Consider the following 27506-nt stretch of genomic DNA (forward strand, 5'->3'; position numbering starts at 1 on the left):
ACTGCTATAAAATATTATGTACCAACAAACTGGACGACATGGGAGAAATGGATAAATTCCTAGAAATATACAATCCTCCAAATTGTAATCAGGAAGACATGGAAAACCTGAACAGAAGGATGTAATGAAATTGAATCAGTGAAAGAAACAATCAACAAATGTAAAAGGTAACCTTTGGAATGGGAAAAGATATTTGCAAATGACATCTGATTAAGGGTTAGTATCCAAAATCTACAAAGAATTTATTAAACTCAATACCCAAAAAACAAATAATCCAGGTAAAAAATGGGCAGAAGACATAAATAGACATTTTTCCAAAGACGACATCCAGATGGCTGACAGACAAAAGATGCTCAACCTCACCCATCATCAGGGAAACAAAAATCAAAACTACAATGAGAGACCACTTCACACCTGTCCAAATGGCTAAAATTAACACAGAAAACAACAGATGTTGGGGAGGATACAGAGAAAGGGGGATATTTTACACTGTTGGTGGTAATGCAAACGGGTGCAGCCACTCTGGAAAAGAGTATGGAGGTTCCTCAAGAAGTTAAAAATAGAACTACCCTGTGTCCCAGCGATTCCACTACTATTTACCCAAAGGATAAAAAATACAGATTCGGAGGGTACGTGCACCCTGATATTTATAGCAGCATTATCAGCAATAGCCAAACTATGGAAAGCGCCTAAATGTCCAATGACTGATGAATGGGTAAAGAAGATGTGGTATATATACAATGGAATATTACTCAGCCATCAAAAAGAATGAAATCTTGTCATTTGCAATGAAGTGGATGGAGCTGGAGTGTATTGTGCTAAGCAAAATAAGTCAGTCAGAAAAAGGCAACTATCTATGATTTCACTCATATGTGGATTTTACGAAACAAAACAGATGAACATAGTGGATAGAAAAAAAAGAGGGGGTCAAACTATAAAGGAGACTTTTAACTATAGAGAACAAACCGAGGGTTGCTAGAGGGGAGGTGAGTAGGCGGTGGACTAAATGGGTGATGGGGATGAAGGAGGGCACTTGTTGGGATGAGCATGGGGTGTCATATGCCCACTAAATTCTGCTCCTGAAACCAATATTACCCTATATGTTAACTGAAATGTGAGTTTATTTTCATTTACTGTTTTAGACCCGAATGGACATGAGCTGGAAAGTTATGTTCTTGAGTTCTAGAGAATTTTTGAGTTATTTCCTTTTCCACATTTTGTGGAATTTTGTATGCTTTCTTGAGTTCCTGTTCTTTGCCTGTTGGAGCTCTTAAACAGGTCCTTCATCTCTTTTCTACCTTTCGGGTTTTTTTGCTCTAGTTTCAGGGAGATTTCCTCAACCTTACCTTGAAACTATTTTATTATGTATTTTTGTCATATTTTTAATTCCTAGATTCTTTTTATTCTTAGCATGAGGCTTTTTTATCTTGTTCTTATTTCATGGATATAACACTTATTCTTAACTCTCTGAAGATATTGCTAATTCCCTTGAAGCTTTTCTGTAGTTGTTCTCCTCCAGCTTGGTTTTTTTCTGTGTTGATTTTCCTCTTTCATGGTAGAGGCTTTCCTCTGACTAGTGGTGATCCTCTATATAGCTGAATGGGAGCTGTATGTTGGGTGGGGAAGGTTCTCATTGGCTCTGAGCTTCACAGACTGGGATGTTTCACTGGGATATTCTCGATGTCAGTAGCTTTAAGACTTTTATCTTGCTGTAATAGATTCCTCAGAAGAAAATCTTCCAACTGTCTGCTTTGTAAGTATAAGCCTGGCTACCAGTGTTTGCAAGTTGGAAGGAGATACCAGGCTAGGAATCTCAGTATTCAATATGTATACAGACTTTTGCCTAAATCTCTTCTTTTCTGTATGATCCATTCCTCATCAACTGTTACTTCCCAATCTACAGGCTCTCTGTTTCTCTCTCCAGACATCCAATGTTTGTAGTCTTTCAGCAAAGTGGTGAAGGAAAGTTGCTTAGTTGGCCTGAATAAGGGAGGAGATCTGCAGATCTAATCACTTTTTCTGCAGGTTTTCAACCATTTCTTCTGTTCACATATCGACCTTCATGCTTAATTCCAGAGGCACCACTAATTCCTGAGCCTGTACGGCTTTCTGTGGTGCAGCCCAGGTCATCTGTAGGTTTTTCCTACCTTTGTTAGGGTTCAGCTTTTCAGATCTTAGTCATTCCCCACTAGTCCTTCTACTAGCAGGCTTTCAAATTTTCTTTATACCCTCTAAACACAACAAAAAAACCTTCATTGTCATTTTAGTGAGATTTGGGGATGGAGTGAAAATAGATGCATTTGTCTAATCATTTTTTAACTGGATATCAAGAATAATATTTTCAATCTAAATTGGTTCTTTTTTCTTTTTTTCCTACTAGGAGAGCCGGGTTAGTAAAGCAGTTGAAGTGATGATTCAGCATGTAGAGAACTTGAAGAGAATGTATGCCAAAGAGCATGCTGAATTAGAAGAGCTGAAACAGGTTCTTCTGCAAAATGAAAGGTCTTTTAACCCTCTTGAAGATGAAGGTAATAAAAGTTTAATAGTATCAGTTATGTTTTTCTCAGATTCTCCTTTCATTCTCTTTCTTACTCATTTTTATTATGTCTTTAGTATAAAACCCTTAGGTTAAAGTTATGTTGGAATAATAATTCATTCTTGTTATTTATATAGCCCAAAGTAAAATGTAAGTTAGAAAACAGGTTGGGACACAAGGAATATTCTTTGGTAATGACACCAAAAAATCATTAAATTAATTTAGATTGCTGAGATGAGAGAATATATTTCATCCAACCTATAGAGTTGACTCTAACGTTCTTCTACTTAGGGTGTGTTAGAATTGGCTCTTTCTCCACACACAAAGCAAAGCACATTAAGTGAGCCACTCTCATCAACAATGGTTTTCTGTTTCTTGAAGAAGGAATGAGTCTGGCATAGTAAGCTGGCAGATGGATTGGAAAATAAGGAGACATCTGAGACCATGGAAAATACCTTAAAGTACAAGGTTTATATATATCTTGTAATAGTTTTATTTGAAATGTGAACTTTGCTGAGCAGAATTACTTTAATGATCTGTTCCCTTTTCTAGGAAAAGTAACATATTTGATAACCTTCTGACCTGTAGTTTTGGATTTATTTATTTAGCATATATTCATTTAGTGTCTCCTATGTGCTGGGTAAGCATCGTGGGTGTATACAGTGACAGAGAGGACAGTATCCCATCAGTTACGATGGTAATTGTTATGAATCACCAAATGATTACCAGATAGATTTACTGTTCAGTGGTCTCTAGGGTCTTAAGTATTTCTGACTATTGCTTTTCTTTGTAAAGAATTAAGACCATTGCAATAAATTGTTTATGTAATTCCTCAAATGTGCAAATGTGTTTTTCCTTTCAGATGACTGCCAAATTAAAAAGCGTTCATCTTCCCTAAACTCCAAGGTAATTACTAGTTGACTTAACAGTCTATCAAATGTTACGGATGAGATGGTTTTAAAATATTATTTGAAACAATACGGTTTTAAACGTAAATCATATGTATATTTATATAGACATGCATGTGTGTAAGTTTATATATATATATATATATATATATATATATATATATATATATATATATATATGCTTTTATACTTCTTACTATATTTGTACATCAGTTAAGTTTGCCTGAAAGCAAGAGGAAAGCCAGATAGTTTTTCTCTCATGCAAAACTGGAGTCGGAAAAAGGCAGTCCAAAAATGGTAGAGTGGCTTCACAAAATCCATAGGGCCCAGTCTCCCCTCGCTGCTTCATCACCCTCAGCCCTCTGCTTCCACCTCAGGGTCTAGGGTGGCTTCATCAGGACCCGGGGGACCAAGTCCTGGTCATTATATCGAGTCACATTCTAAGAAAAAGCAAGACATAAAAACAAGTGTTCCCTCTCCCTCTAATGACAATTCCTAAAAGTCCCAAATAACATTTTCTTTTCATTTTTGGTTGAAAATGAGACTAGAAAATCCATTTTTAATTCTGGAGGCTTTGTGCCTAACTGAAAATCAAGGAGTTCTTTACTAAATAAAAAGAGGGGAAATGGGATATTGAAAGTTAACCAGCAGTTTTTGCCAGTTTGAAAATCAGGATTTCACAGTTTTTGAGAGACTTTAAAATCATTCCATCCAAATCTCTCTTCCACAGATGAGGAAAATCACTTTCACAGCAGTTAAGTGATTAGTTATGATCATGTAGTGGCAGAACCATGGTGAGAACCCAAATTTCTTGGACTGCAATGTGATATTCTTGATACTGAGCTAACCGAGGAGATTAGGAATGGTGGTTTAAGAAAAGGATTCACTAAGCTTCTTTAGATTATTTCCTACATTTAAATATATTTTTTATTTCCTGAAGTTGTATTTAAAGAATCACAGTAGTATCTAACATTTTCCCATGCAAATCTCAAGGCTGATAAAAAAACACATCCATTTATCAAAATATCATGCCCATCTTTAAATGTCTTACATGGAAAAAATGAAACCATGAAAAAAAAAAGCTAGAAAATAGGTGCACATTTATCTCGAGTTGGGAAAACCTCTGCATAAAAGAACCGATAGTAGAAGAAAGATTCGGCTTCATTAACAATGAAAAAAATTTCTGCCAGAATTATCATTATTAATATGGGCAAAGATCATATAGTTTCCAGAGCAGATATATACACACGATTATTCGCATTAAAAAAATTCATTCAATGTCACCAGAAAACTAAACAAGAAACCTTATTTGGCAAAAATTATACTCATCCAGTGTTGGAGAAGGTAGAATATAAATTGGTACAATATTTCTGGAAGGCAATTTGGCCATAACAAAATATGTCTACGGGTTAACTTAGCACTGGTCACATGCAGGGATGTGTATGTACAAGGATATCCATTAGTGTTGTATCCAATGATAAAATATTTATAGTTTTCTAAATGTACCTTTGCCCTCTTCGGGTAGCCATCTTCTCTCCGAAGGGTGACCATTGCCTCTTTGCCCAGAAATATTGGAAATGCAGGAATGGTAAGCAAATTCCTAAGTGTTCTAGTCAAAAGCAAATTCATTTTCATATAACAAAAACATAAACTTCACTAAATTCATATTTCATTATTTTTTTAACATCTGAAATTTAAAGGTGGCTGGGATGGAAAATGACCGATTCAGTAGGAGGTCAAGCAGCTGGTAGGTGTAATTTTATGGTTGCTCTTTGGGAACCCTGCTGTTTTATTAATGGACTGAAGTAAATGTTTGCACTAAGTAACAAAGTAACATTTGATTTCCACGGAGTATATGCACAATAATTATAAAATAGGTGTATAATCATGAAATTTTATTATGAAGTATAATGTGAATGTGCCAACAAAAAATAGAACACATAATTTTTGTATTAACTTAGGTAGTAGGAGATAAACTGATAATGGCTACAGATGTACTGAATTTGACAAGTGGCTATAATCGTCTTTACTTAGGCGTATTTTGGGGTCAAAGCAGAGTGAACACCGTCCCTCATTACATCGATTTATTAGCACCTATTCCTGGGCAGATGCTGAAGAAGAAAAATGTGAACTAAAGTAGGTAAAGCTTGGTGTGTTAACCTGACGTGAGCTGGGAAATAGTGGGGATCACTTTTATTCTATGGAAATGAGAGAATGCTGCATTATCCAAAAGATAATTCAGACTTTTATAAACCGTAAAGCATTATATAAATGTTATTTGCAAATACATTTACTCTTGTAGCACTCAAAACTGCAAGGCCGGAGGTCTTACGTTAGAAAGACCCTGAAATTTGCCAGAATTGTGAAGATTATTTTTTCCCGTATAGGTATCTGGTCATCAGGGAGAAAGGTCAACAAAGAGCCACAGAAGTAAGATGTCCATCCACTTAGATTAAAAAACAAACCTTGGCATTACTATAGAACTATAGGAGAGGAGGGACATGAAGGAATGTTGCCTCTAAGTCCTTGGGTGACATGGGACAGATTAACTTTATTTGGTCTCTGTTTCCTCATCTGTAGAGATCTTAATGAAATGATTTTATGTTCATTTTATAGACGTTCATTACCCGCCTATTCTGTGGTAGACACGACACTCAATCCTAGGGGTATAAAGATGAGCGAGACATGGTGCCTGCCCTCAGGTTTTGTGTTTGTTCTTAAAAACAATCCTGGGAGCCTACTGCATGTGCTGAAAACCCTCTTCAGATTTAGAGTTAACAGAATAGATTTTTCTGATCTGGGTTAAAAGAAAATCAAGTTTTCTTCAAAGATTACAATCTAGTTTTTGCTTTTTGTTAGTATGGTACGATTTGTTCGCTAAGACGTCTCAGTAGAAAAGACTGGAATCTTGAGAATCTTACAAGAATTCAGGCTTTTGGGCCTTATTTTTTTTTTAAGATTTTATGTATTTATTTTAGAGGGAGAGGGACAAGCAGACTCCCGCTGAGTGGAGTCCAAGTGGGGCTCGATCCCACAACCCCAAGATCGTGACCCAAACCCAAATCAAGAGTTGACATTTAACTGACGGTTCCACTCAGGCGCCCTGGGCCCGGTTTCCTTTAAAAACTGAAACCAGCCACACACATTCCCTATAGATGTCCAAGAAGGAGAAAAAAAAAAGCGATTTTATGAAACAGTTGCTTTTGGTAGTAGTGAGAGCATTAGGAGCTTGGAATTCAAATCCATAATGAAACAAGTTTTGTTCAAGTTAAAGGAACAGCTCATTAGACAATATGATTTTATTTAAAATATATTTGATCCGATTTCTATTTCCCAGCTCATTAAATATTGATTTTAGCTATCTTTGTACTGAACATATTTTTATAAACACTTAAGATTTTTAAAGAAATGACACTTTGGTGTTACTCCAGTTTAGCATAAAATCCACTGTTATTATGTGGTAGAAGGAGAAAAATTTTACCATATGCTGAGTAAAAAAAATACAAAGGAAGAAATATTCACCTTTGTTTTTTAAAGTACGGTTACTATACACAATCAGAGAAAGAAATAATACTGGTTAATTATGAGTGGTGATAACCAACAAACTTCTACATGTTCTTTGTCAATTTCTCCTTTTTATTAATCCTTTGGCTAGTATCCCAACTTCCTGTAACAAACATTTTTCTAAATACAGCAGGTTTTTAAAACTAAATTCCTATAAAAATTTAGTGATTTGATTTTAGAATTATGTATCAAATCTTTCTAAAGCAAAAGAAATACTTGAGAACCTCTGTAGTAATACAATAAAATTTAGTACTATTTTATAATCTGGTATATTATCCAGAGTTTCAAGCATTTAAACATAATATTTATTTACAGAACTAAAGATGACTCAGAACCACCTGAAGAAGAAATAGTAGAAAGGACAAGAAAGCCCAGTCTTTCTGAAAAGAGAAATAATCCATCAAAATGGGATGGCTCTTCAATGTAAGTTGTCTGCTTGCTAAGGATACCATTTTTGTGGGATGGGGAGAGATGAGGCAGGGTTAACAGTATTAATCTTAGTCAAAGCACTAAAACACCTGTCAAATTGTTAAATTTAAGATTAAAAAAAAAAACAAAAAACCTCACATGGTCTACAGAAGTTATCCCGGAGGCTGTGACGGTTCACAGTGTTAGGAACTCGGTTCTGGAGGCAGATGGCCGAGGCAAGCTCATCTACTTTTGAGCACCAATTTCTTCGTCTAGCAGATAGGGGTGACAGTAGTAGCACATGTAAAATGCTAAGACTTATATAATGTTATTAATAAGCTTTTCTTGTGTGTCATTTCTTAAACTAAAAATAGTTTAAATAACTTCAGTATAGCAAAAGTCCAGGGTATGGTGAGAAATAAGTGCCATATGTATACACACACACACACACACATCATGCTCTACTCAATAACATTTTTGTTTCTACTGTAGGAATTTAAGTTGCCTTACCTGATTGAAAGAATGAGATAAATACTCAAATGTTCTTGTTAGGAGTTAAGTAATGCCTGAGTCGTTTTCAGATCATCACCATAGCATTTCTTAACTCCAAATCATTTCTCTAATTCTAAAAATGATTGGGGTGGGAGTGGGACAAACTGTGGCCCAAACTGAAACAGCAGGTCACGTTATGTAGCTTATTACGAGGCAATGTTTGTGGTACGTAGGGCAGATCAATGACTTGACTGGTATTGTTGGCCAAAGGGGTGTTTCTAATAACAGGTTGTTGCTATGACCAAATTCTGATTTTGTCTTTTCCTTATAGTTATGACACAGTAGCTTCCTGGGCAACAAATCTCAAGACTTCCTTCAGAAAGGCGAATAAGGCGCTCTGGCTTTCTGTTGCATTCATTGTACTGTTTGCAGCTTTGATGAGCTTCCTCACAGGAAGATTTTTCCAGAAGGCCGTGGATGCTGCTCCCACACCAGATGGGGACTCCTGGATGTCTCTAGAGCAAATCTTGTGGCCATTTACCAGACTCCAACACAATGGACCACCACCAGTGTGACTAGAGCACATCCTAATGTGCGTGTCTTGATTTTTAAAGTTTCAGTATCTGAACTTCGTAAATTAGTCATTTTTAGCTGGGATATTATGGCGTTGAACCAGAGGGTCTCAGAAGAACTGTAAGATATTTTACATTCCCTCTTTCTGTGATTTCCTCTCCGACTAAAATACAGTGGGGAGGAGCTTGCCTATGATTTTTAATGAGCTTTTTGAGGAGGAGAGATTATATTTGTTAAAATTTATTGCAATAAAGAACCATTCAAATCTTCATAGAGTAAAAAGTGAAAGTCTCAGTAGGCCAACTATTCATAGGAAAAAAACCCTACTTTTTAAAAAATAATATGAGCATTTCATACTAAAATTTTATTAGATTTTAATAACCTCTTGAAATATATTCACTCCTTACATTTGATTGAAGAAATACCTGACTTTGCTCCAAGCTGCTTGATTCTTCATACTGCATAAAATCTATCAGTGGGCTTACGAATAGCTGAGTAACCTAGTTGAGAGTAGCATATAGCACACAGAGTCAATAAACTGGCAGCTGGAGCTCCTAATTTTTTCCATTGCTTTTTTGGAAGCAAAATCCTCAACCATGTGATACAAAGTAGAATGAAACTCAGTTTCTTCTTTAAGGGCTTCAGAGAATGTCTCACTGTTTTCATTGATCTTGAGCCTTTGTGCTCTGTCACCACTAAACATCAAAAGGGTCCAATTAGGTTTCTGGATAGGTTCTTCAGTAAGGTGTTCCATCAGCTAAAGAAAAAGAATTCGAGAAATCCATTAATCGTTCTTCTGTTAGGTATTTTGGCAGAGTATAATTTGAACTCAGTCCCCAAAATTGCTAATGTAAAAGAGACATTCTTTAGTGTCATTTCTTAAACCATGTTTGTATGGAGCTTATCAAAAGGTATTCATTCAACAGATTTATTGAGTAGCTACCATATGCCAGAGAATGTTCTAGGTGCTGGGGATATAACAACAAAGAACGTATTAATAACAATTGCAACAATAAAATCCTATCCTCAAGGAGCTTATATTCGAGTGGGAGAAACACACAATACACAAGTAAATATGGTGGCTCACTATGCTAAACCATTCATCAGCTTTTAGAATTTGATATCTTTTTTTATCAGGCAGTAGTAAAACTGGAGGCCTATCTCTGAGGAAAAAGTTTGTGAATCATAGATATATTCACATTAAAAGCTTCCATCTGTTCTCACGTTGATATAAAAATCTATAAGGACACTAGCCTGAAGTCAAGAGTGTTTGATACCATAATGGACAATGAAGGCATAACCTTTATATAGTTTAGTTTGGCTTTATATTTTTGGCAAAATAAAAGTGAAGTTTTAAAACTATTTTGAATGTTAATTTTTTCACCTTTTCAAGAGGAGAAACCATGGCTTACATTGATTTAGCTTTTGAGTATCTTCTTTTGGAGGACAAAGTAGTTTTATGGGTTCTTGCATACTATACCTTAACTATGACTTTCTTTGAATTGCATACTGTATTCCATTTGCTCCAACCAAATGCAAAAGCAGAACTTAGCAGGGCCAGTTGTCGATAAGCTTTCACTTCTACCAAAGGATCCTGTCAATATAAAAACAAATAGAGTTGATCAGAGAGCCTTTCAACAAGTCTTCCATCTTTGGCCTCCTACAGTCGCTTCTCAACACAGAAAAATCCATGTAAAATGTAAGTCAGATTATGTGACTACTCTGTCAGGACAGGGCAATGGTGTTGCTTTTCTCTCAGAAGAAAAGCCAAAGTCCTAACAATGACCTGCAAGGGCCTCTCTGATCAGACATCCCCCTCCAACACACACCCCATTATCATCTCCTTTGCTTCTCCTTTTGCTCTGAGCTCCACTTGGCTAAATTCCCCGCCTTCAAGTTTTGTTCAGATCTTACCTTCTCAATGAATGCCCCCTCCTCCAATACCCTATTTGATATAGTATATTGCCCTAACCCCATGATTCCTGATCTGCCCTTTTTTTCCCATATAAAATATAAGATTATCTAGTATATTTTTGCCTTCCTCTGCTAGAATGGAAGCTCCACAAGGGCAGGAACCTTTGTTTTATTCACTAATGGATCCTAAGCATCTAAAACAATGGCTAGAATATAAGTGTTCAGAAAAAAAGAATTCTTGAGTATTCTGAGATGAATAGTACACTACACCTTCAGCATTTGTAGTGTAACTACAAATGTAGTGTAACTACAAACCACCAAGGTGGGTTTTTTTTGTTTTGTTTTTGCCTACACATCTGTACACACTCTTAGTGATATCTTCAGAATCACTAAAAGTCTACCTGTATTGTCATTTTCTGGTATATTATAAACTTGTTCTGTGCAAAAGAGGTCAATAGCCAAGAACATCTTTCATGATTAGAACCTACTTTGGCTTCATTTATATATCATAAATATTTACTAAACATCTGATTCAAGGAATATGCTAGGTGCTAGAAGAATCACAGGTGATGAAATAACAGTCCTCATCTTCATGGAACACACAGTTTAACCTGGAAGGAGCTTATTTAACTAAAGCCTTATGAGTAATGTGAAGCAGTACGCAGACACGGAGCCTCTCCCAAGGAACAGAAGGAAGTGGGTTCTGTATATCAGTGGTCCTTTTGTGTGTTTAATTTTGCCTAAGTTGTCATGTTTGGGAAACTGCTGAGTCATTTACTCTTTTAAGAAATCTGGCGTATATCCAGCCTGGAAGAAGAATGAAAATACACAAAATGCAAAGTTGCTCTAACTACCTTTGCATTAAACTGACCAGCTGTGGATAATGCTCCATTTGTCAATATGAAGATCATACTACAGGCTTACTTTCTTGGGAAAGATTATTAAACTTGAGAGAACCCTGGATTTCTGGTCTTGGCATTTATTCTTTCCTAACTATAATTCTGTATAAGTGAATATAGAAAACCTAAAATGTACCGGAAGAGTTACATAACATTTAATACTTGCTAACATTCTAAATGTCCATTACATTAAATTTGGGAAGATTTGTTCTTACCTTATAATTTATAACAACATAAAAATGAGAGTGTCCACTAGGGAAGATATTCAATCCAGCTTCTTTCAATGCACAAATGAAAGAAACAGGAGTCATCCATTTTCCTTCCAAAATAGAGGAATGCTTTTTATTTAGTTTGACTGACGCTAACATGCAGAGGTTTTCCTAGTTTCAATAAGAAGAAAGATAAATTACTATGTCATAATGCCATTTCCAGCCTTTAGGTTCTTCATACTAGGTTTTTTTTTGTTTTGCTTTTTAGCTCTATATCATTCTGTATTAAAAAGAACGCAGGACAGGGGCGCCTGGGTGGCTCAGTCGGGTAAGCGGCTGCCTTCAGCTCGGGTCATGATCCCAGTGTCCTGGGATGGAGCCCTGCATCGGGCTCCTTGCTCAGTGGAAAGCCTGCTTCTCCTTCTCCCGCTGCCGGTTGCTCTGCCTACTTGTGCTCTCTTTCTGTCAAATAAATAAATAAAATCTTAAAAAAAAAAAAAATGCAGGACAGTTATGTTTTGGGCCAGCTCTGAGAAGCCTGCCATAAAGTCTCCCTGTTATCTCAACCAGTTGGTCGATGAACTCTTTTGGGGCTTTATCTGAACAATCAAGGGACTAAAAGATCTCAGGTCTCCTTCTATTGTATGAGTTATGATCTAAGGACACTGAATATTGTCACATTGAATTACAGTAGCTATTTGATAGCTATTCATGTTGCAACTTTTAAGGATAATTTTTTTACACATAAAAGATTTAACATAATAATGCAAAATTATCCAGTTTTAAAGTTCACAAAGTGGCAATTTCAAGGTGTACACAGTTCACAACTCTCATCTGGTTTTAAAGAGGAAGCCTCTTTAGAGTGGATCAAAAACTCTCTGGAAGTCACACTGCAACAGGCTACAAGCTTCATTAATGGTCTATTTCTGCTAACTTTAGGGTACAAATTTGCACCTCATTTGTTACATGTTACACTGATCCAATCGCTATTTCATTTAGAAATTATGGCTCAAAGTATATTTTAAATATATTTATAACAGACATTTCAATATGTAAATCACCAGTGACTGATTACTTTGACATACTTTCACTGTCGTCAACGCAGTTTACCTCTTTCATGGGACTTACTATAACGGTGACTTACCTTAATTTGTATTTGAATCTCAGTAAATACTGTAGTCACAGTCAAAAGTACTTTATTCACATCAAGCGGTCTTAGTTCCCATGACTGGAATGGCATGTTAATATGAGTATCTTGAATCAAGGTAACAGGGCCAAAAGTTTCTAGGCTGAATGTTAGAAGTCTTTCTTCTGATTTGTAAGAGACGTTGCTGATGCCATCAGTTTGCCAATGTTTACCTTCATAATAAGGAAGAAAGTAACAGTTTCATTTTTTTCTATGCAAAAATAAGATAAATGAAACCACCCAAATAACTGCAAAGGTGTATAAATTGATCTTTTGCATTTAGAAGAGAATCTCTACAAAAAGCCACTTTTGCTGGGAGGCAAAATACTCCTCAGCACGGTATGTACGGCCTTCAGAATGAAGACTCATGTTTCTGGCTTCATCCCTTGCACTTCTACCCCTGGTTTTAGCTATGCTTTTCCTCCTCCCCCAACAGCATCATACACTGCTGAGCCTCTGCACACGCAGTTCTTTCTTCCTAGAGTACTTAATCCTTTAGAGAACCTCTCCTCACCTCGTGTTAAAAACAAACTTTAAAATTCACCTGTGATAAGTATATATTTTTGGTAAATTCACTCCGTTGTGCAACCATTACCACAATCCAGTTTAGAGCATTATTATTCTCTCCATAAGATCCCTCTTGCCCATTTTATAGTTAATTAGTCCCATTCTCACCTCTAGCCACAGGCAGCCATTAATATACTTCCTGTCTATAAAGATTTGTCTTTTCTGGACTTTACATTTAAATACAATCATATGCAGGTGGTCTTTTGTGTCTCTTACAAGTTAATAATAAAACACAACCCAATTTAAAAGTGGGAAGAAGATTTGAGTAAACATTTCACCAAAGAACTAGTAAGGGATAATAAACACATACAAAAAGATACTCCACACATGATCAGTTATTAGGGAAATACAAATTATAAATCCTGAAATACCACTTCATACTCACTAGAAAGGCTAGAATAAAAAAGAGAATCACAAATCTTGGCAAGGATGTGAAAGGTGGGAAACCTCATATCATACTGCCAGAAATGTAAAATGGTACAATTAGTTTGAAAAACAATCTGACAGCTTCTTAAAAAGTTAAACATTAATTTACCATTCAACCCAGCAATTCCATTCCTAGGTATACACGCAAGAAAAAGGAGAATGTATGGCCACACAAACACTTGCATGCCAATGTTCTCTTAGTCTCTTAAGGCCCAGTTCAATATTCCATACTATGACAGGATTTTTTTTTTAATGCTTTTTTATTATATTATGTTAATCACCATACAGTACATCCCCGGTTTCCGATGTAAAGTTCGATGATTCATTAGTTGTGTATAACACCCAGTGCACCATGCAATACGTGCCCTCCTTACTACCCATCACCGGTCTATCCCATTCCCCCACCCCCCTCCCCTCTGAGGCCCTCAGTTTGTTTCTCATAGTCCATAGTCTCTCATGTTTTATTCCCCCTTCTGATTACCCCTCTTTTCTTTATCCCTTTCTTCCCCTACCGATCATCCTAGTTCTTATGTTCCATAGATGAGAGAAATCATATGATAATTGTCTTTCTCTGCTTGCCTTATTTCACTTAGCATTATCTCCTCCAGTGCCGTCCATGTTGCAGCAAATGTTGAGAATTCGTTCTTTCTGATAGCTGAGTAATATACCATTGTATATATGGACCACAACTTCTTAATCCAGTCATCTGTTGAAGGGCATCTCGGCTCCTTCCACGATTTAGCTATTGTGGACAATGCTGCTATGAACATTGGGGTGCATATGGCCCTTCTCTTCACTACGTCTGTATCTTTGGGGTAAACACCCAGTAGTGCAATGGCTGGGTCATAGGGTAGCTCAATTTTTAACTTTTTAAGGGACCTCCACACTGTTTTCCAGAGTGGCTGTACCAACTTGCATTCCCACCAACAATGTAGGAGGGATCCCCTTTCTCCACATCCTCTCCAACAATTGTTGTTTCTTGCCTTGTCTATTTTTGCCATTCTAACTGGCGAAAAGTGGTATCTCAGTGTGGTTTTGATTTGAATTTCCCTGATGGCTAATGATTTTGAACATTTTTTCATGTGTCTGTTAGCCATTTGTATGTCTTCATTGGAAAAGTGTCTGTTCATATCTTCTGCCCATTTTTTGATTTGTTGATTTGTTCCTCGTGTATTGAGTTTGAGGAGTTCTTTGTAGATCTTGGATACCAGTTTTTTATCTGTAGTGTTATTTGCAAATATATTCTCCCATTCCGTGGGCTGCCTCTTAGTTTTTTTGATTGTTTCCTTGGCTGTGCAGAAGCTTTTTATCTTGATGAAGTCCCATAAGTTCATTTTATCTTTTGTTTCTCTTGCCTTTGGAGATGTGTCATGAAAAAGGTTGCTTTGGCCAATGTCATAGAGGTTGCTGCCTATGTTCTACTCTAGAATTCTGATGGATTCCTGTCTCACATCGAGGCCTTTCATCCATTTGGAGTTTATTTTTGTGTATGGTGTGAGAGAGTGGTCAAGTTTCATTCTTTTGCATGTAGCTGTCCAATTTTCCCAGCACCATTTATTGAGGAGACTGTCTTTTTTCCACCAGATGTTTTTTCCTGCTTTATCAAAGATTAGTTGCCCAAAGAGCCGAGGGTCCATTTCTGGGTTCTCTATTCTGTTCCATCGGTCTATGTGTCTGTTTTTGTGCCAGTACCATGCTGTCTTTGTGATCACAGCTTTGTAGTACAGCTCGAAATCTGGCATTGTGATGCCCCCAGCTTTGTTTTTCCTTTTCAACAGTTCCTTGGCAATTCGGGGCCTTTTCTGGTTCCATACAAATTTAAGGACTATTTGTTCCAGTTCTTTGAAAAATGTCCTCGGTCTGTTGATCGGGATAGCATCGAAAGTGTAGATTGCTCTGGGTAGCATGGACATTTTAACTATGTTAATTCTTCCGATCCATGAGCATGGAATATCTTTCCATCTTTTTGTGTCTTCCTCAATGTCTTTCAAGAGTGATTTATAGTTTCTAGAATATAGGTCCTTTACGTCTCTGGTTAATTCCAAGGTAACGTATGGTTTTTGGTGCTATTGTAAATGGGATGGATTCCCTAATTTCTCTTTCTTCAGTCTCATTCTTCGTGTATAGAAATGCAACTGATTTCTGAGCATTGATTTTGTATCCTGCCACATTACTGAATTGCTCTATAACTTCTAATAGTTTGGGAGTGGATTCTTTCGGGTTTTTCACATAGAGAATCATGTCATCTGCGAAGAGAGACATTTTGACTTCTTCTTTGCCGATTTGAATACCTTTGATCCCTTTTTGTTGACCGATTGCTGTTGCAAGGACTTCTAGTACTATGTTGAATAATAGTGGCGAGAGTGGGCATCCTTGTCGTGTTCCTGATCTTAAGGGAAAGGCTTCCAGCTTCTCCCCATTGAGAATAATATTTGCTGTAGGCTTTTCATAGATGGCTTTTATGCGATTGAGAAGTGTACCCTCTATTCCTACACTCTGAAGGGTTTTAATCAGGAAAGGATGCTGTATTTTGTCAAATGCTTTTTCTGCATCGAGAGGATCATATGGTTCCTGAGACTTTTCTTGTTGATATGATGTATCACACTGATCAATTTGCAAATGTTGAACCATGCTTGCATCCCAGGTATGAATCCCACTTGGTCATGATGGATAATCCTTTTAATGTACTGTTGGATTCTATTAGCCAGGATCTTGTTGAGGATTTTGGCATCCATATTCATTAGGGAAATTGGTCTGTAATTCTCCTTTTTGATGGGGTCTTTGCCTGGTTTGGGGATCAAGGTAATATTGGCCTCATAGAATGAGTTTGGTAGCTTTCCTTCTGTTTCTATTTTTTGAAATAGCTTTAGAATAGGTATTATTTCTTCTTTGAATGTTTGGTATAATTCCCCAGGAAAACCATCCGGGCCTGGAGTTTTATTATTTGGAAGGTTGTTTATCACTGACTCAATTTCTTCATAATTAATTGGCCTGTTTAAGAAATCAATTTCTTCCTGTTTCAGTCTTGGTAGTTTATAGGTTTCCAGGAAGGCCTCCATCTCTTCCAGATTGCTTAATTTATTGGCATATAGCTGTTGATAAAAATTTCTAATAATCCTTCCAATTTCATTGGTGTTGGTCGTGACCTCTCCTTTTTCATTCATAATTTTATTAATTTGGGTCCTTTCTCTATTCTTTTGGATAAGTCTTGCCAGTGGTCTATCAATTTTATTGATTCTCTCAAAGAACCAGCTTCTAGTCCTGTTGATCTGCTCTACTGTACTTCTGGTTTCTAATTCATTGATTTCTGTTCTAATCTTGGTCAACTGCTTCCTCATGAGAGGATTAGGCCTGTCCCTCTGTTACTGTTCCAGCTTCTTGAGGTGAGAATATAAAAACTGCATTTTAGATTTTTTTATTCTTTTGAGTGAAGCTTGGATGGCTATGTATTTCCCCCCTAGGACTGCCTTTGCAGTATCCCAGAGGTTTTGGACCGTTGTGTTTTCATTCTTGTTGGTCTCCATAAATTGTTTAAGTTGATTTTTGATTTCCTGGTTTATCGAGTCATTCCTGAGCAGGATGGTTCTTAGTCTCCAAGTGTTTGAGTTTCTTCCAAATTTTTCCTTGTGGTTGAGTTCCAATTTCAGAGCGTTGTGGTCTGAGAATAGGCAGGGGATAATTTCAATCTTTTGGTATCGGTTGAGACCTGTTTTGTGTCCCAGAACATGGTCTATTCTTGAGAATGTTCCATGGGCATTAGAATAGAATGAGTATTCTTTGGTTCTGGGGTGTAGTGTTCTATATATATCTATGAGGTCCAACTCGTCGAGTATGGCATTCAAAGCCTTTGATTCTTTGCTTAGTTTTTACAAGGGTGTTCTATTTCTGATAGTGGGGTGTTGAGGTCCCCTACTATTAATGTATTTTTATCTATATGTCTCTTTATTCTGGTTAAGAGTTGGCTTGTGTATCTTGCTGCTCCCCTGTTGGGGGCATATATATTTATAATTGTCATATCCACTTGTTGGATACATCCTTTAAGAATAATATAGTGCCCTTCTGTGTCTCTAACTATAGTCTTTAGTTTAAAATCCAATCTATCTCATATGAGAATTGCTACCCCAGCTTTCTTTTGAAGTTCCTTTGCGTGAAAGATGGTACTCCATCCCTTTACTGTCAGTCTGAATGTATCTTTGGGTTCAAAATGAGTCTCTTGTAGACAACAAATGGATGGGTCATGTCTTTTTATCCAATCTGCAACCCTGTGTCGTTTTATGGGAGCATTCAAGCCATTCACATTGAGACTGAATACTGAGAGATATGATTTTAATGATGCCATGTTGCCAGTAAAGTCTCTGTATCGGTTGTGACTTTCTGTTCTGTATCACTCTTGGGGCCTTTTTACCTTTATAGAACCACCCTTAATATCTCCCGTAGGGCTGGTTTCGTGGTTCCGACATTGGTTAATGACTGGAGATTCTGGAACATCTTTATTTCTCCATCAATTCTGAATGACAGCCTCGCTGGATACAGTATCCTTGGCTGCATGTTTTTCTCTGAAAGAGTTTTAAAAATGCCCCCCCCCCCAAACCTTTCTCTCATTCCAGGTCTGTGTAGACAGGTCTGACGTAATTCTGATACCTTTGCCTTGGTACATGAGAAATTTCTTGGCCCTGGCCACTTTCAATACTGCATCCTTGGATCTAATATTTGCGAATTGCACTATGACGTGACATGGTGTAGGTTTGTCATGGTTGAGCTTGGGAGGGGTCCTCTCTGCCTCTTGGACACGAATGTTTGTTTCCCTCACTAGGGAAGTTTTCAGCTGCAATTTGTTCAAATATCTCTTCTAGACCTCTGTTTTTCTCCACCCCCTGGGGGATGCCGATGATTCTGACATTGGATCGTTTCATTGAGTCAGTAATCTCCCGTAACCTACATTAGTGGGCGTGGACTTTTTAAGTCCAGCTTCTATTTTCGTTTTTTCTTCTACTAACCCATCCTCCAATTCGCTAATATGTTCCTCTGCCTCATTTACCCTGGCCATCAGAGCCTCTAGTTTTGACTGCATTTGGGTCATAGAATTTTTAATTTCTGCCAGATTCGCTCTCATTTCCACCCTTAGAGATTCTATATTCTCATTAACATTTTCGTTAATACTTTTTTCAAGTCTACACATCATCTTAACCGTTGTTACTCTGAATTCCATTTCTGATAATTAGGTTACATCCATATCCATTATTTCTGTGGCAGAGGCCACAGACTCATTGTCTTTTCTTTGCGGGGGGAGGGGGATTTCTCCTTCTCGTCATTCTGATGAGGAGAGGTTGTGGGGTTGTCCAGAGCCCAAATTATTGACTGGGACCCAGGCCGTGTGCCCTTGTTTTATAAGGATCTTAGGGATGTGGGCTTCTTCTTTAAAGATTTTATTTATTTATGTGGCAGAGAGACCACCAGCGAGAGAGGGAACAGAAGCAGGGGAGTGGGAGAGGAAGAAGCAGGCTCCCAGCGGAGGAGCCCCGATGAGGGACTCCTTTCCGGAACGCCGGGATCACGCCCTGAGCCGGAGACAGGCCTTAATGACTGTGCCACCCAGGCACCCCGGTTGTGGGCTTCTTGATTTTTCAGCCTGCCTTCTGTGTTCTGGGGGAGGGGCCTGCCGCGCCGATACTCAGGCAGCCCTGTTTGGGTAGAGTCTCGGCGTCCCCTGCGAGGGGGGATGGGGATGGGCACTCCCTGAGCCGGTATTTCCAGGCTTTTGTTCTCTGGCGGCTTTCCCTGGCGGCCGGCTATGCCTCTTCTGAGAGTCAGAGCAGCAGCGGCCAAATTTCAGCCTCTGTCACAGAACAGAGGGATTGCGGCCCGTTCTCTACTAATGTTCTGGCCACTTTAACTCTGTTTCTGTTGGTGCTGCTCAACCCTGCAGCGTCCCGGGTTGTGCGCCCCACACCCGGCGTCCCAGCCCTCACTTCCAGGGCCGGCGTGTCTCTGTCCTTTGTGTTTCTAATGCCGCCAGCCGCCCGCGCTCCAGAGCTCCCGCTCTCAGTCTGGTTCCAGTGAGCGCACCGGAGCTCCGTTTCAGTCTGGTCGCACGTGTTCCCCGCTCACGGTCACAGTCTGTTTTCTCGCAGGTGCTGGTCCTCGAGTCCGCCCGCTCCCCCGTGCAAGTGGCTACCGCTTCCCGGCGCCCGAACGCGGCGGCTCCCTCCCCCTTCCGTTTATCTTCCGATATCCGTGGGCGGCTCCCCGCTTCGTACCTCAATACTCAGCACTGGAGATGTTCATTTGTAGAGATCCAGATGCGTCTTCCTGCGTCTCAGGCTGGTTCCGTGGGTGTTCAGGCTAGTCTGGTACCTCTCTGGCTCGACTCAGGGGACCGGCTGAAAAATGGGTCCCCTACTCCTCCGCCATCTTAACTCCTCCTTCTGACAGGCTTTCTTTAATGCTCCAGGTGGACCCCCTATGCTGCTCCACAGCACTTCTCTCTATTATAGCACCTTACTGTATTGTATCATGTGGCATTTCCCTGTCCACCTCTCCTACAACTTTGATAGCTCCTAGAGGAAGGAACTATGTCCCATTTATTCTATATTTATTGTGTAGCATAATTATGGAATACATGAGTCATTCCCTTCCTAGAATGCCCTCTCCATCTCCACGTGGCTTTCTCCTCACATGCAGGGTTCCCCTCACTATTTTTAACCTTAAAAGTTCAATATAACAAATACAATTATATTGACAAACTAAGTTATTCATAATTCCTTTTTGTTTTTACATTAGCAAAATTATTTTAATTTGTAAAGGTAAAAATTAAATATCACCTATAAATAAACTCTCCAAATTTGTATTTCCTGGAAAAGTCTCCCTCCCCATGGGAAAAATTTTTGGAGTTGTATATTACTGCTGTCTAATTACTGTAGTCAGAGACAAATTTTACACATTATATTTCCCTGAATCATGTGGGATAACTTGTCTAATTCTAATTTAGTGTGAATAATTTTTAACATGGTAACTATTTAAAAACATTATCATTAAAGGAAAAGTGAAACTTCTAAAGTAACGTGAAGGGAAGAAATTACCTAAATGTTCATTTTTGTATGTTTATAATTTAATGTATTGATGAATCTACATTGTTATTAATTCATGTTATTTCTAGAATATAAATATATTGTGGCTACGTCTATACAACCAAAAATGTGGATTACTGTAGCCATCATAAAAAATGTTTAAACTGCATAACATTTACCCTTCCTGGTAGAGAAATTCCTAAATTCTCTGCTCCTCTGACTACATAAATGGATTAAGTAATAGCTCTGTGCCTTTGTGATCTTATCTGTTCCCAACCTGTCACCAACTAATTCTTCCACAAATAGATGAATGTAAAATGCTTCACATTAAAAGTAAAGCTGTACCTCTTTCCTCTAGCAGCCTCAAACCTGCATACATTAATTCACCAGACCAAGACTTCTCAAAGCTCAGCCAGCCAACCCCAAATGAGGTATTTGTTAATGACTGGTAAATCATTAGCTTATATTTCTGCTGGTACTTCTGATTTTGTTGATATTTATTTCACATTTTGGATAACCAATCATTTCCCATGGTTCAACAATCAAAAGTTATAAAAAGGCAGAAAGTGGCTAGTGTTCCTCTGTCTCGGGTTTCCCAATGGCCCACTCCCTCTCTCCAGTACTTGTTTATAATAAGATTTGCAATTTCTAAGTTATTAAAATTAAAATAAATTTTAATCACTCCAATCTGAATTATGTAGTCATTTCAGGAGAGAGTAGGTTTTTCATTTTTTTTTTCGTGTGTCCTATTTTGATATTTTTGTTAATTTATTATTTTTTAAAAACATAATGACGTAATTTTTCAGAGATTATGGCAGATATAAGATTTCAGAAACTAACAGTTACAACATTCAATAAATAAACTCCAATCCCTATTCATTTCCATCAAGAGCAAACAAAACAAAGACTAGAGTTGCCATAGAAATGTGTAAGATTAGAAATGCGGAGTTTGCACACTGTATTTTCTGTTTTAAGGATTTGTGTTATAGCTCTTTTCATTACATAATTATCAAAGCTAATTAAGGTATTGCTGTACCTTCACCATCCCACCTTGCAACCATAGGATCTTCAAAAAAGATTACATTCTCCTGAACCTCAAGTGTGACCTCTATGGGTGGGAAAGCATTTTCTGTTTCAACGTCTTCTATAGTTTCTGGAGGATATATATATTTCCGCAATCCTTCTTTGAGTATCTTTTGAAAATGACCAAAATAACATCAAGTTAGAAGCTGACTGGTAACAATTAAAGATGTAAATATTGCTGAGCAAACTATATATAATTATTCTTAATAAGCACTGAAGATTGGTCTCATTTAACTAAAGACTGACAAAATGTCACAACAAAATTAAAAGATAATGATTGAGGAGGAAAAAAAATCACTAAATCTGAATTACACAATTATTCCTATGGTCCAGGTCCTATGCTGGGACTTACTCATCATTTTATTCCTCGAAGTAATCCTACAAGATATATTGAAAAGAGATAACTGGGACTTAGAGAAATCAAATAATTTGCCAAAGATTACAAAATGACTTTAAGGAGGCACCCAACTCAAAAACAGAGCTATAGGACCCTAAATCCCATATTCTAATACCTTGGTTAGGGTGTGTTGGTGAAGAGAGTAAGGAGTATAAGCAAACTTTTGAGAAGTATAGAAACAAATGGATGAAAGCAAATTAAAAATCATCACATTGTTACACCTTAAACTTATACAGTACAGTGTTTTATGTCAATTATATCTCAATAAAGCTGGGGAGAGAAAGTAAATTAAGCCAACAGCAGGTTTCTCTGGGATGGGGGAGATTTGTCCATTATTTGAGCATAGGAGAGAAGGATCTAGGGAAGGAAGGGTAGGGAAGATTAAGAATGGTAAAAAAAAAAATAGAGGAAAAAACTGGATGGGTAAAAATTCTAGAGGAGGTGGGAGATTACTAAAAAGAGACTTGAATAAAAGGAAGAACACCTCTTTGTTGCAGAAGAGAAAAACAAGCACAAAGGAGGATACTTTGGGCTCAAGCAGAGAACAAGGAATGGTGATATCAGGACACCAACAAAATTCAAGAACAGATCTTTGAATGAATTCTTGGAAACCCCAGCTCTGGCTGGGGCCTTTCTATGGATAAAGAATTTTGAAGGCCTACCTTCACCAAAGGGATGCCTTTCTTGGACTCCCCATTGTCCTTCAAGTAACCCGGAGGTAGGAAAAGCTGCTTCAAATAGATTGTTTAGAGTGGCTACAGACCAGGTTATCTCCCCTAGGCATGCTCTAATAAGTACATTCTCATTTGTGGGGAGAATGGGAAAGGAATAGTAGCATCGTCCCCAAGGGGGTGAAAATTAGTTGGGGGGGGGCATGAAAAAATCATATTCTTTAAGGTGTCCAGCACAGCTATATATTTAGTATATACACAAATATATTGTATATATAGGGTATTAATTTCATGGGGTGGGCGGCTAGGAAAGAAAATGTCTACAAAGACTCCTTAGAGAGGTGATAATGGGAAAAAAATACAAGTTGAGAAATACCACTCTATTACAAGAATACACCAAAGTCCTTAACAGTAGAACTGTGGGTGAGAAGTGCCTGGCAGTCTATGTACATGATGTGCTGGAGGAGAGAGAGAAAGAGGTGGAGAGACAGGGAGAACAAGAGGAAGGGGAAGAACTCAGAAGCTGGAGGGCAAAGAAAGAAGGAGGAAGGGGCTATGACAATATAACAGGGTATATTTGGGACACGAGCCACCATGAAGTAAAGTTAAAATAAACCAAGTCAATACCATGGCAAATGTTACTATTTACTGAAACAGAAATTTCAGTCCTTCAGTCCTTCAAAAATGATCTAACAACTGCTGTCATTAGCATCCTTACTAAAAGTGTGGAACACGCATCAGCAACATTGCCATCACCTGGATTTGTGCTTCTCAAACTTAAATGTGCATATGAACCACCTGAGGGTCTTCTTAAAATTCAGTTTCAGTAGATCTGAGGTGAAGCACCAAATTATGCATTTCCAACAAGTTTCTAGGTGATGCTGATGCTTCTGGCTCATGGACCACACTTTATACGTCAAGGAGCCAGACCAGTGGTTCTCAAACTTTAGGGTGTGTTTTGCTAATACACAGACTGCCAAACCTCACCTCCAAACTTTCTGATTCAGTAAAACTAAAATGGGGCCCATGAATTTGCATTTCTAGAAAATTCCCAGATGATGGCAATGCCTTTGGTCAAGGGACCACATGTTGGTTACCACTGATCTAGACCAGGGTACACAAACTATGGCCCTAGATAATCTGGTAAACCACCAGTTTTTGTAAATAAAGTTTTCATTTACACATGGCTGTCTTATTGTTATGATGGCAGCACTGAGAGTTGCAATAGAGCTGGTATGCCCACAAAGCTGAAAATATTTGCCATCTGGCCCTTTACAGAAGAAGTTTGCCAGCATCTTAAATAGACTATCATTATTAAGACCAAACTGGCACAATCTAAACATAGTGCTATAGGTTTACAATTAACATGTATGAATTATAGTTTTAAAATTCATGTTATTTTAGAGTCCTTTCCTTTAGTATCTGATTCAAATTTTATAAATTCAAGACAGTTTAAAATTAGTTTTTCCCTTTATGCTTGCTTAATAGGGTTAAAGTTCATTAGATGTTAATCATTTAAGATAAAACTGTGAGAAATTATTTTACTCATAAATTTAATTCAAAAATCAACCTACTTCCACAATCATCCAGCCTTTCATTGCTTTACACTGTGGGGGAAGCTCCAAAATATCCAAGTGGTACACTCCACCCAGGGTTGTGAATTGGCATAAATCAACCTCATTGTCTTCAAAGAAACACGGCTTTTCATTAGCATTCTCTATCAGCAACAACTGTGCTAAAATTAATCAGATTAATTCAGTTTCTGAATAGACTCTAACATTTTGGTATCAGGAGGGAAAGGAAAAATCTCATACTGGAAACAAAGTTTTTATTTAGCTACTAAAACATCGAAAAGTGGTTAATTCAAAGCTATTCACAAAGCTAACCTTGGGAGTAGTAGTAAGCATGTATAATGGTAGGATAAAGGGGAGGGCTCCATTTATAGTTTATATACAAACACTAAGAATTTGTATATAATAAGCATGTTACTATTAAAATAACTTCAAAGATGTATTGTAGAGGAGGAAAAATAATTTTCCCTCTACCCTTCTGAGTTCTTGGCTGAAGCCCCTATAATAAAAGACAGATTAACAAGAGAAAAAAAATCATTAATTAATATGTGTATCTCATGTAAACATGGACGATTACCCAGAGAAAAATGAGTAATCTGAAGAGGTGGCTCAGAACTCTGGCTTATACAGCCTCTTCAACCAAGAACAACAAATTCGTGGGGAAATGACAAGAGAAAGGAAAACAGTTTCAGGTTTTTGAGGGTAGAGAAAAGGACTAGTTAGTAAAGTTTGTTATTCAGATTCCTCTGGTTCCGTCTGCAGGCTGATAGGGTCTGAAGTTTTCTCTGGGCATTAACCATTGTCCCTCTTGGTAGAGAGAGGAGTAACACCTTTGAAATTTTATGTCTTGTTTTTAGGCAAATAGGGGGAGGATAGGCAGCTTTTCTTGCTTCTGCATCTTTTCAATTGCTCTTAACTTAAAATATCCTTATGCCAAAGTGGCATATTTTGTTTTTAAATTGGACATTATGGGGTTAAAAATCTGAAAGAAGAAAGTCAAATGGTGAAAAATATAAATTTTGGTCCATATATTAAAGCTATTTTTTTTCAACAAAAATAGTCCCAGCTCATTTAAAAAAAAAAAAAATGAAAAGAAATAGGGATAGCGGCTTTAAAGTGAAGAACTGTATTGGATAATCCCTTCTGTTTAGAAATTTTATGGGGAAATCTATAATTCCATAATTCTCAGTACACAATCAAGGGAATATTTTAAGTCACATATCACTAAGACCATTCCCACCTGTCACCAAAAGTCTTTCAGTGTAGTGCGATAGATAAGAAAGGGAAATGAGACCACTCCTAGGTTCCACCCTTTACTTGCTGTGTGATCTTATGCAAGATATGCTAATTAACATGTCTTTTCTCCCCTTCCTCTACAAAAGAGATACTAATATCTACCTTACTGAATTTGGGGGAGTTGTGAGTTAATACATGTAAAAAGCTTAGAACTGGTGCCAGACACATAGTAAAACTTAGGAAGTGTTAGTCTTATTATTTATCATTATAATTTTCCTCTCCCATGAAAGGAAGCACACTGAGAAGTCACTGAATTTAACACAGGGAGAGCAGACCCTGAAAATTAATGACAATATGCAAAGAAAATTCCAGTTAAGTAATTGCCCTTTTTCCCTTGTATACCTTCAATAAAATGCAGACTTTAATTTTCAAATTTATCTAGTTAATAATCCATTTACCTAAAAAGAAAGAAAAAGAATACTGTATCTAAATTCAGATATTTATGGTATATATTACTCGGATTACCATATAGAAAACCTCAGTCTTACTGACAGAGGTTCATGAACATATTATAGTATCCTGATTCTAACAGGAAAATTACCTCTTCAGGATAGAGAAAAGTTTTAAGGATATAAACCTAGTTGGCTGCTGAAAGAGAAGTGTGTTGGAAAAAGTGAAGAAGTAGACAAGAAGTATGTTATGAAAAATATGCTAAGAAATCCATAGAAAATGGATTCCTTAGAAGTGCCTGGGAAGTGATTTAAATAAATCTCAAACTAAAAGATTTGCAAATTAAACATCACTATCATTTTGACATTTTTAAACTCTTTCCAATTGCTATTTTCCAAGATAAGACTGAATACGAAAGTGTTGAGAAATTTACGATTATGTATGTGTGTTTGTGAATATTCATTATAACATTGTAATAAAAAATTAGAAATAACTTTTCTACTAATAAAGATTTAAATAATGTTCCATTATTGGATGGAGTTATACAGCTACTAAAAAATAAGGTTATTGATGTATTCTGACTTAGGATCGTATAGAATGTTATTCATTTAAGTAGAATATGCATTGTGTTCTATGTATGTATGTAGAGTATGTTACATAAAATAACAAATATTAGTGATAAAAAAGTAATTTTCAAACACTTGTATGCTATTTCATGGCTTCGTTAAAAATCAAAAGAGAGCTAGAGAGAGAAGAACTACAAATAGAAGAAATTTTTGTTAATATTGGTTATTTCAGAAGAGGGATTATGAAGAATTTTCACTTTAAATAGATTTCTGCCACATCTGAGCTTTCCTGTATAATGACCCTGCATTTCTGTTGTAAGCAGGAAAATCCCAACAAAGTTAAATTCTACAAATGTAATTTAGAAGAATACCTGATAAAACTGTTTCACTTAATAATTTCATCTCCAGTTCACCTTTTGTGGCTTCAGATTCTTCCCGGACAACACTCTACAGAAAACACAAGGACAGATGGGTGTGATGGTCAGTGTCTGCCGCAGCCCAGATTCACTCTTCACTCTCTTTCTGCTCCAGTTCCCCCTTTGGAGGCCTGCTACCTTAATTCTCGGGCTCCAAACTGACACCTGCTCTGGCAGGAAAAGTGGACTCAAAAACAACATTTTAAAAATCAGTTAAAATGAGAGCATATCTCCACAGAACCTCACGAGGGCAGGAGCTAGTCTGCTCAGATGCCCCGATGACAATCCTCAAGTGTAAAACAGACGAGGAGGCAATGCGAGCTATAAAAACATTACTTACAGTCGCATTTTGTTTTTAGCCAAGTTT

General features: G+C 37.4%; 2 protein-coding genes across 6 annotated transcripts in view; one reads left to right on the forward strand and one right to left on the reverse strand.

Annotated features, from left to right (window-relative positions):
* Positions 1-8752, forward strand: part of IRAG2 (inositol 1,4,5-triphosphate receptor associated 2) — a 122769-nt gene extending 114017 nt beyond the window's left edge. For all 3 annotated transcript variants that reach the window (XM_087855699.1, XM_087855697.1, XM_087855698.1), the window contains 7 exons: positions 2381-2528; positions 3399-3442; positions 4970-5032; positions 5145-5191; positions 5479-5580; positions 7324-7431; positions 8240-8752. In XM_087855699.1, coding sequence (XP_087711825.1) covers positions 2381-2528; positions 3399-3442; positions 4970-5032; positions 5145-5191; positions 5479-5580; positions 7324-7431; positions 8240-8483 — 756 coding nt within the window. In that variant the 3' untranslated portion in view covers positions 8484-8752. The remainder of the gene's footprint in view (positions 1-2380; positions 2529-3398; positions 3443-4969; positions 5033-5144; positions 5192-5478; positions 5581-7323; positions 7432-8239) is intronic.
* DNAI7 (dynein axonemal intermediate chain 7) overlaps positions 6726-27506 on the reverse strand; it is a 64302-nt gene continuing 43521 nt past the window's right edge. Inside the window, exons 9-15 of one of the 3 annotated variants that reach the window (XM_045811896.2) lie at positions 27095-27170; positions 24475-24584; positions 21786-21942; positions 12648-12862; positions 11510-11674; positions 9962-10075; positions 6726-9238 (exon numbers count right to left, since the gene is read on the reverse strand). In XM_045811896.2, coding sequence (XP_045667852.2) covers positions 8963-9238; positions 9962-10075; positions 11510-11674; positions 12648-12862; positions 21786-21942; positions 24475-24584; positions 27095-27170 — 1113 coding nt within the window. In that variant the 3' untranslated portion in view covers positions 6726-8962. Of the gene's footprint in view, positions 9239-9961; positions 10076-11509; positions 11675-12647; positions 12863-21785; positions 21943-24474; positions 24636-27094; positions 27171-27506 lie in introns of all 3 variants that reach the window. The other 2 variants (XM_045811897.2, XM_087855696.1) reach the window with 2 other exon arrangements.

This window comes from Ursus americanus, chromosome 25, assembly GCF_024610735.1.
Source record: "Ursus americanus isolate L20-20 chromosome 25, mUrsAme1.1.p, whole genome shotgun sequence".
Taxonomy (NCBI): domain Eukaryota; kingdom Metazoa; phylum Chordata; class Mammalia; order Carnivora; family Ursidae; genus Ursus; species Ursus americanus.